The 10608-nt window shown below is 35.9% G+C and overlaps 1 protein-coding gene across 7 annotated transcripts in view; it reads right to left on the bottom strand.

Annotated features, from left to right (window-relative positions):
* Nucleotides 1-5532: 5532 nt before the first annotated feature.
* Nucleotides 5533-10608, bottom strand: part of MARCH1 (membrane associated ring-CH-type finger 1) — a 153822-nt gene continuing 148746 nt past the window's right edge. For all 7 annotated transcript variants that reach the window (XM_017740623.1, XM_017740619.1, XM_008638590.2 and 4 more), the window contains one exon: nucleotides 5533-9685. In XM_017740623.1, the coding sequence (XP_017596112.1) occupies nucleotides 9384-9685 (302 nt within the window). In that variant the 3' untranslated portion in view covers nucleotides 5533-9383. The remainder of the gene's footprint in view (nucleotides 9686-10608) is intronic.

Raw genomic sequence — 10608 nt, 5'->3', positions numbered from 1 at the left:
TATGTCAGGATCATAGCTGGAAATGCTTCAATAAGATAAGGTATTTTATGTTTTGTCAAGAGATTTTGAAAGAGTTGCTGTCCTCAGCAATCTGTATTGCAGAATTCAGATCAAAAGCCATTCAAAGTCCCTACAGTCTGTTTTTAAATATATCTTAGTCCATATTCTTTTTCCAGCCCGTCTGTTGAGAATTAAATTGAAGCTGCTCAGGACTTTTCAATAGCAGGCTTGCTTTATGAAGCAACTCTTTAGATGCTTTTAAATGTGTCTTTCAGGGAAGTTCGTAGCAGATCATCACTTTAAAAGCTGTAAAGTGAATAAAAATCAGAGGAAGAAAGGGCAAGGGCAAAACTAGGGATAATTTCACAGCAGGCACTAAGTAGGAGATCTCACTGTATATTAGGTTGTCTGGGCACAGAAGTCACAGTTCAGCTGAACTGTTTGCACACATGGTAGTAGTCACAGCTCAGATGCCTGTAAATTATGTGGAAATAATTGTTCCTGGTGGATGATCTTTCTAATATGTGATCCCTAGTACACTCCTGTGTGCTAAACAATCAAGTCTTTGTCATAGTAAATAGTTTCGTGGGTTTCCCAGATTTCCTTTACAGACATCCAGGTGTGTATTTTCATAGCTGTGCAGCAAGAGTTACTGATGAGTGTTAAGTCTGTTATTATGTATATGAAGTTCTTCCCTCTTTACAAATAGGCTTGTGCTATCCTTTCACGTTTTAGGAAACCAATCTGTTTAGGTTATACAGAATTAACAATTGTCCTTAAATTAATCTAAAGAGAAACCTGAATAAATTTAACAGACTTGGAGCATGGGTGGGTGATCTAATTCATCTTCAGGAGGACTGCAAGTCGTAAACCTGACTCTATGTCTTACCCTCTGACACCAGGCACATCTCCAGGCCATCACATCATTGCTTTGTGCTTGTGTTTGAGAGATAAGTGTGCTAAAGTTCAGGGCAGGGCTTTGATATTTTTATGTCTTTGTTAAATTGAGCTGGGTGGTGGAATTTATCTTGTTTTGATTTATAAAACTTGAGGTGTTAAACTGTGGTAGAAACTCAGCCAGGGTAATTGGACTGAATTAAAATTGTGTATGTGGTTGTTTCAGTGCTTTGACAGATTTTGCCTTTTAAAAGTTCATTTTGAATTCTTGCTTGTATACAAAGTCTGATGTTTGAAATTGCAAGTAGAAACATTGAGTCACTTTCCCATGACATTCTGTAAAATACGGATCGAAAATGAGCAGATAATAACTGGAAGGTGTCATAGTAATTACAGTATATTAGGCTGACATCCTGGTGAATGCTTCAAAAAGATTGTCATGCAAAGTTATGAAGAATGATATATTCTATATTCCTTGAAACAAACCAGTAATAAGATGTTTTAAAAATTTGGTTAATGTGATAGTCAAATATTTGAAATTATGTTTTTTTTAACATTTTTCATTCAGACCACAAGAACATGTTTATAGATCAGACCTTTTTGACTTTGTGGATTTTCTCCCTTGAAATCCATATATTCATTGCTTGTTTAGCTGGCTTTTAAACTCTTTTGTTAACCTACTGCACAAGTAATGAAAAAACAGTGTCTGCATGTGAACTTTTTACACTGAATTATCAGAAAAAATCACATGTAGCTGTCAGGTATTCATATTTGAATTGCAAATAATCTAGGCTTAAACTGATGATGTGCAAGACCAATTTCTCAGATGAGCTGTTGCAGAATACTAATGTGGCAGTGGGAAAGAACAAAAACCCCCAAAGCCATGTATGTATGTATGTATGTATTGATTTATTTATAATTTCTGTGCTGAGAGTTTTTTGTCCTGGCAGAACTGGAGTGGGGGGCATGTAGAGAGAGTTTTTTGCCTCACAGATGAGCTGCTGGAATCTCTTCAATTAATTTCATAAACCAGTCATGCTTTATAGCCAGCTATTAGAATTTTGTATGTTGATGAGTTTCTTCCCTACAGGTGAAAAAAAGACGAATGCTCTCAGGAGTTCTGAATTGTTATTCTGTTTCTTTAAAATCTAGAAAGTAGATGCTGGTAACAGTGGGAATGCGAAATGGTTATGTGATGTTCTCTGTTCTCACAAAGGTGCTGTGGAGAATACCTTAAAATTCTGTTGTTTTGGAGCTAAGGATTTCAGATTTTAATGTTTAGTTCTGTGTTATAATTCTCTGTAATTTACAGGTCTTTTTTTCTAGTAAAGGATTAATTTTAGAGATTTCTTGATTCTAACTTGTCAGGTACTGTTTTGTAATGTTCCTGTGTTTTTTTAGTTTTCAACTCAAAGCTGTAACAGTTAAAATTCATGTTTCTTTAATTATCAGAGCTCATATTAAATATACAACACTTCAAACAAAAAAGTAATATTTTTACACATAAAGTCACTTTCATATAAGAAGAGGGTTTTTTAGTGTACTTTCCAATTCGTTGCAGTGTTCTTACTAGGTTATACTTTTAGTTCAGCCAGCCTTGGAGTAGAGCTAAGACTTCTCTAAGGAACTGGCAGAATTACATTCAAACTTTCAGTAGCAGCTGAATTGTTAGTTGTGAAACATACCCTATTGATGGTCTCAGCTGGAAAGAACCAGCTGACTGTAAGTCCAGTAGAAATAATTACTTTTTTCTTTCATAGTAAACAAATCAAATGTGATTTAAGAAAAAGAAAAACCAAAGCCAAGCAGAAAATGCTGATGTTCTGAAAGCTGGTTCTAGGCAGGAAATGTAAATTAATTAATTTACAATTCTTTAGCATTGGAAACAAATTAAGCCATTCATAAGGGAATATACTTATAGAGTGTCATGATTTTTTGTTTGTCTTTCAGTGCAGTAGCATATTTACTCATCTCTGTGATTACACTGCCATATGTGAGGACAGAGTCTGGGGATCAAAAACGTGTATATTAGAGTTTAACTTTTTTAAAAATGGGGTTTGCTAGACACCTGGCAGATAGGAAAGGGTAGTAAAAAAAAAATTTTTTTTTCTCATCAGAAGAAGTTCTCTGCTTAAGGAACCTTCCAGGTTTAGTTTTCTAATAAAGGACAATAAAATGCCTGCAGTACAGAATTATGTCAAATTGGCTTCTTTGGTCAGTCTCAGAATGATACAATGCATACATTATCTTTCTATCTTATAGCTCTTTCAAGAGTAAAAATTCATTATAGTTGGATTCCAGGCTTCCCCAAAAGAAGTGTTTCAGAAGGTAAGAGACTTTGCTCATGTGGTGTTGTGATTTATGCACTACAGTTTAAGCTGTTGTCTTAAAAACAGCTGGTAAGGTCCTGTGAGAGTTCCTGTAATGAAACTGAAAATAAGCTGATGGTGATATACTTACCATAGTGGTCCTGTAATCAACTTCCCTAAGCCTTGACTGCTGGATTGGAAATACTGTCCAATTTCATTAAAATGGAGGGTGTAATATGTAACTAGTTACCTGTTACAAAGGAAAAATAAAACTAATCAAGTTATTAGACTAAAATGACAGCATTACTTTAAAAATGGAAGCATTTTCTAAATAAAGATGGAAGCATCCTACTAATGGCAGCTCTCACTCGAGTTCACATAATTAACCAAGGCAGTACCATGCTGATTTGAAAACTGATAAAGTGATAATGCCCATTGCTAAGATACAAAGTGCTCAAAAAATCTACCCATACTTTTTAATGAAATACTCTTTTTCCCCAGCTCTCAAAATTTGGTAGCAAACTTAGAGGTAAAGTGGCACTTGAAGATTCATTAAAGCCTTTGCCTGAATTTCTAGACTGATTTGTTCTTTTGACTGTATCTTCGGGGCTCCTGTGAGTAGCAGTCTTTCTTCTGTGAGCCGTGAACTTTTTTCTGAGTTTAATATGACCCCATCTAAATCTTGCTACTTTGCTTTTCACTTCTGTGCTGTTTGTGTGCCATTATTAAAGTTTGTTGATCATGTTGTTCGCCACATTCCCAGGCATGTGCATACACAGATGTAGTGATCCATGTTTCATTATAGAAGTATTTCCTCAAATTATTAGTAATTTACTTAACACACTTAAAAATTGCTGTGACCTTTCTTCTTTGGTTTTTATTTGGAATAGTGCTGATTACTGTAGTATTATATCTCTTATCTTTCAGGTGTTTAAAAAAAAAAAAAAATGAAGTCTTGTGTTTCAGTTAGTATTTGTCCCAGAGCCCACATTCTCCGGCAGACTGGAATCATTCTGTTCTCAATCAAGGTTATTTTCTTAGCTCTGTGTCATAGGCAGTGGAAATGTGCTACACCAGTCAGTATTTTTGGCAAGTTTTTTGACAATTTCTTTGACTTTTAGGAAAGCTCATGCAGAACAGCCTTAATATTTTATTGGCTTGGATGTGTGTACACGGACATCAAACTGAACAGAAACATGTTTTGTGTTCTAATGGTACCCTTCATAAGAGATTCAAACTCTTGTGTGCAAAGAAAAAGGGCATAGGGACCCACACCTCTACTCTCTTAATTCTGAAACCAAATTTGGCTCCACTTTTCCATATGCTAATAAACAGAAATTAATATATCTTTATTACTATAACTTCTTTGGTTATGCTGTTTCTTTGGTATTGTATCTTGAATTGTGAATTCATTTTTATTTACATAGTGAGCTAGTTAGGGCAGCTTTAAGAAAGTGAACAAATGGTTAGCCTTGGATGTAGGGAATGAAATTAATTAGAACACTACTTCTGTGTTTTGAACATATATTCTTACCAATCATCAGCCATATGATGACTTATTCCAGCTAGAATTGTGGTATTTTGAAACTTAGCCCACTGTCTCCCCAGCTGGCCATCTAGGAGAAAGGTATGGGGTAGGTGGATCTGTAGAAAACTAAATTTGGACCTTGGTTGGAACATTCTGTTTTAGTCAAGGTAAGATATTTTCTTTGGTTTTACACTTCAGAAAATGTACAGGCTTTTTTATAATGCAAACATGTAATATTCCTTTTCATTTTAAAAAATGTCCTTACGGTTTTTAAAAAGGAGAAAACCTCACCAAGTCAAAGTATAAAATGATACAAAAAGGAACAAGATCCATGCTGACAGTCTGAGCTGGGATTAGCTTTAAAGTACTTAACTGTCCAGTCCATATTTAAAGCTTTTATGTGTTGGACATTCCAAAATCACTGTAACAGTTTGTTCCAAGGCACTGCTTTTCTTAGGAAGCTTTCATCCTCTTACCCTCCTGGAGCTGAAACCCAGTACTAGTTGTCCATTATTCTATGGATGTAAAACCAGTTGCTCTAGGCTTCTTTATAGGGTTGAAGCCTGCAAGCTAAGTAACTATAATTCTTTTCAAGCGTTTTTGTACTACAAGTTATTTTCCTGAGCATTCTGTAAGGCAGGGTACCCAAAAGTAGCCCCTTGCAGCTTAGCAGGTTTATCAGTATTAAGTAAGTAGCAGAATATATTGTTCATCTTTCTTGCAAGAGTGTGGTCTTGCCAATTCATGTTCAGCATGTGATGCTCTATGTAACAAGGTGACAAATGTAGAATACTACAGTGGTTTGAGTAATTTGTTTAATACAAATACATTTTTTCACAACATTAAGCAGATACATTACTTTTGTTTTCCTTGCCTTCTGTCTTCCAGTACACATTCACCCACAAAAACATACACTTTTTCTTTTGCAAAAGAGAGGGAGTTAAACAAGTAACACAAACTCGTAGTTCCAAATATTATACACAGTAAAATACTTTCATCAGAGTGTAAGTTTCATTGCATTATTTGAAATTATTTACTGTTTCTTCTGGAGATGGGGAGTTGTTATTTTTTCTACACAACAAAAATAAACACTACCTTCAGATAGCACTGTGTGAATGGCACAGTTGGACTAGTCAAGAATCTTTGTAATGCTACTGATAGTCAGAAGTGGTATATTTATGCCAGTTTGAAATAAACTTTATAATGCTTGTAACTTAAAAACAGGAAAATAAATGTGCATGTTCACAGGAGTGAATACAGGAGTATCTTGTTTAAACATCCAGATCTGACCTGACACCAAATTACTTTCACCTACCTTTATTAAAACTTTGTTTAAACAAGAATGCAGATTAAGCTGTTCTTGCTAATGGCAGCTCAGAGCCAGGTTCTGCCCTTGTAGGTTTAGCCAGGCCAAATTCCACTGTCAGCATATTTGCCAGAGCTGCACTGTGGCTACACAGGAGTTTGATACAGTTCTTTATTTGAGATGGCATCTTCATTGAAAAGTCTTTAGACTTTTTCTTATAACCTTCAGTACACTGTTTTGTTTAGTTTTTTTTTTCAGGTTAGAATACTGTGGTTAATAAATTAATACAGAAAATTGTACTTTGTGTGGGAATGAAAAAGCATTGGTTGGTAAGGATCTGTCTAGTTTCTCTTATTACTGAAGACCAGAATCCAAGGCATGGTGGTATGAATAGCTCCTTGCCCTCTTGAAGAGGTTGTACCCTGCTTCAGAGACAAATTCCAATCCTGCATGAAATCCCTGAAAGCTCTAGAAAATCCAGTGTACCTAAGAAGAGAAAGGGATGCATGGACTAATGCTGTAATGCTTTAAAAGGTTAAAGGCTGCTTCAAGCCAGCTGAAATCTCTCTTGCTGGTGACTTGTCTCATTGTCCATCTCAACAGTGTCCCATTTTGCTCCTTTTCCTGCTGTCCACATTAAGTATTTCCAAGGGAGAGGAGGAATTTCAACTGAAGTCTTTTTCCTTTCTTTTATTTAATTAAGTGTAAACTCAGTTGCATATATGGTTCAGTGCCAGAACAGTGTTTGAAGTTGAAGGCATTAGTATAAAATTTTGCACGTTGTCTTTTGTGTTGCTGACTCTTCAGTATATTTTTTAAAAAATGCAAAATCTTGTTGGATGCTACAGTTCTGCTTTCAGAATCTTCAGGTTTTTTCTTCTTTGAGGTGAATTTTGTACTTGTTCAAGAAAAAAACCCCAATTGAATTAGTCTCCAGTAAACTGACAAAAGAGGGGATAAAGTACTTTCAATGGGGTCATGATGCTACAGCAGTCAAAGAACAAGCTGGCTAAAGAAGCAGGGTTACTTTCACTTAGTAAGAAACTGTTATTTCAGAAAGCTCTTAATTATCCTTCATAATAATGTTCCTTGTCAGTAAATTTTGCCGATTCCTCAGGTTTATTGTAAACATCTTTCCAAACATTCAGATGCAGTTAGTAATTTTAAGTGTCTCACTTCAGATATAATGAGATTTACCTTTCAAGCAGCTTTTTGAAAACCATGTCATTGCAGACTATCTTAAGCATGTGCAGTTACAAGACATTCCTTAGTCATGTCATCATGCTCTGAAGACCTTCTGAAGTCTCCTCCACAATTTTAAATGGAGAAATGATTTGGTTTCTCTTGTTTGTAATTTCAAATAAGAAGCTGCTACAATTGGAAGTTGCAGTTGTATAGTTGGGAAATTATTTTATATAGAAAGTGCGTGCCATTACATGAAGAAATTTCAACATTAATCCAACTCACCTGGAGTAACTTACAGCAAGTATAGATGTATATTAAGGACCCATTCAAGCATCAAGATTTTGTGTCCTGTCTAGCCAGATAACAATCACTTAGTCACAGCCAAATTACAAGAGCAAATCCAATACAAAAGTATATAATAATCTGATTAAAGACACATTTCTTGCTAACACTGCTACTTCTAGTATTCCCTGAGCCTTAAGCCAGTAAACATTCACAAAGGAATACCTAGTATATAAACTCCAATACATCTTAGGCCCAGCAGCCTGGATATTTGCAAGAATGGGATGAATCTGTTATTTCACTGTAAATATGTGAGTGTAGAAAGAGAAAATTTACCAGTAGAAACTTCAAGGCTTCTGTAGAATTCTAGTTCACTTGTAATTGTGGCAGATAGCCCTACTTTAAGTGAATCTCTACTCTCCTGTCCTTATTACTCTGGTTCTTTATTTGCTGTTTTTTGCTTTTCCTCCTTTACTAAATACAATATTAAAAAAAGAACTTCCAACTTTTTTTTTAAATATATGTTCAGGGCCCAGACTCGTCCACACCAGTACGTAACTACTCCAAGTCAATACTTGCTCTTGTGTCCTTGAAGTAAACACCACAGTTTTGCAAAGTGAATCACAAAATTGGTTCTTTATATAATTCACCCTGTTGGACACAGTATTACATCTACATTCATTTATCTATTGCACCTTTTAATGCTATTCACACTTCATTTTTATATGCCAGTGCTCAAAACATGAAGTTAACAACTGAACTGTTGAATCTCTAACACCTTAAGTTTACCTGTACAGAAGGAAACCATTGATTTGGTTTTTTCAGTCAGGAAGATAAAAACTAACTTTTTAGAACAAGGAGATAAAAACTAATGTTTTCTTAAGATACATAGGTAGGTATGTTCTCTTACATCTACCTTTCTGTATCATGAATCTTAAAAAATAAAACCAAAAATAGCTTCCATCTTTACTATGTGTCATCCTTTTCCACACCTTTGATAACAGACGATTTATTTTTGTGTGATTCTGCAGTAAACTGCTTTTTTTAAATTTACAATTCTGCCTCAATACTTTGCATATCCAATTTATGTCTAATTCACTCCTATAAAGTAAAATAAACAGCAGAGCTGCTCTTCTAAATGCATATCGACATACTCTCTCCTTCCTGTACTTACTTCACTGACATTTAAAAAGACTGACTGTAGCTGATGGAGACATGAGTTTATACTGGTTGGAACTGCTTACTTTTCAAAAATTCAGCCATAGTTAAAACCAGCTGGTTCAAATATCCATAGTTGACACAGCTGCCCAAACACTGAGGCTCCGCTACAGTCACATGAAGGTGTTACTGTACGAGGCTGAGAGAGCGAGTGCTGCAATACAGCTCTCTGGAATTCTGTTAATGCATATAACTGGACTGGTACCCTTTGAAGCACATCTTTGAAAAGGTAAATAGCAAATACAACTTTTAGTAGTAAACAGATGAAAGGTTTTGCGTCTTCTGTAAACAAAATTATTGTAACAGTTCTGTTTTCTACTTTCCCAGCCAGCCCAGTTAGGAAAAAAAAAGTACATTGTCACATTGGTTTGGCATTGTCTGTTAAACCTGTTCTCTATTGCACTTTCTACACTTCCACTACACTTGCTGACTAGTTGCGAAACTACGTCACGAACGGTCACATTCCATACAGTAACAAGTTGCTTTGCTGAATCCATTTTCCTTGTATGGTTTTGGTTTTTGTACGGGGTATTGTTTTGTTGTTTGGTTGGGGTTTTTTTAACTGAAAAAATGCACAGTCATTTCTACTTTCTTGTAGCACTTGTAGTGTAGCAAACACTACGTCTTACTCTGCGAGGAAGAAGCAATGCTGTCCGTGTCAAACTGGCATGACCTCCGATGTCGCTTCTTCCGCTGCCAGCTGAGAGTTTGTACCTGTCTGTGCTACTGGCACCACCACCGCGTCCTTCACCTCCGAGGGCTGAGTGCACGGGGAGTTTTTCTCCTCCAGTTTTTTGATGGTGTCTGGGCAGTTCTGAACAAAGATCACTCTGTTGTAGGCTTTCAACCTGCGCCACAGCTGGACGTAAACCTTACACTGCACATACATGAAGACCAGGCCTCCTGTGAATCCAATGGCCACCACAACGAGTTTTGTCCAAAATGGCCATTCAAGGACACCTTTGAAATAGAAAGTTTGTGTTATATATTGAATATCAAACACTTGAGTTTCAGTAACATATACTGAAAAGAAGCCACTTGCTAAGAATGACCGGGTATGTACACACTGTTGGGGCATGTACACACTTTCTGTGGCTCTAGAAAATAGACAGGGTTTCCTATTCCATAGGTCGGCCAAGAAACTGCCTATGGAATAGGAAACTGCTTCTCACTTTTAACTGATTTTACCCCCATTTGGTCAAACAAGAAGCTCAATGCCACTCTCAGAAGCTTTCCTTCAGGGTTTCTTCCACCTGTTAACATTAAAGATAGGCTGCTGCTGCTTCCGTGGTAATACAGGAAGCATCTTTTTTTTATTAACTGGTATAGGACAGAGAGTTTTGTGTCTTTCATATTTTCCGGGATTGCCAAATTTTCAGACTTGAGCTTTCCTAGGACAGAAAGCTCAGCTGAACCTAGACCTGTTTCTTAAAGCAGAATAAATTTATGTGAAACTTGATTCTCTACCACTGGTGCCATATAGATTCTAGAATATTTTAAATATATTTTAAACTGGCTTTTCTATAAACCAGTATAAGGTTTAGCAATTAAAGGGTTTGCATCAAATATTTCGCTAAAGAGAAAAAAAACCCTCAACCCTTTAAATAATTTGAGATACCCATTTAAAAATGGGATTTTTAAACTCAGAATATTAACAAACAGTACTAGTATTATTGAGGGCTTTCAATTTTTCTCCTTCTCAAAATACGTTTTAAAAGTGTTTTTTCTGCAGTGCTTACTGTCTTTGTCTTGGCAATTCCCATTTAAAGGGAGAAAATGGAGAAGAAAATAAACTACATATATGTCCTTCTTACTCCCCCCAAATACACACTCACTTTTGTAAAAGTACTCTCCCCTGCAACAAGCAAATTTTGGGGCAAAAG

The sequence above is a fragment of the Corvus brachyrhynchos genome, unplaced genomic scaffold (genome assembly GCF_000691975.1).
Source record: "Corvus brachyrhynchos isolate BGI_N302 unplaced genomic scaffold, ASM69197v1 scaffold178, whole genome shotgun sequence".
Lineage (NCBI taxonomy): Eukaryota > Metazoa > Chordata > Aves > Passeriformes > Corvidae > Corvus > Corvus brachyrhynchos.
The sequence above is the reverse complement of the archived record's forward strand: the minus strand, read 5'-3'. Positions and strand labels throughout refer to the sequence as shown.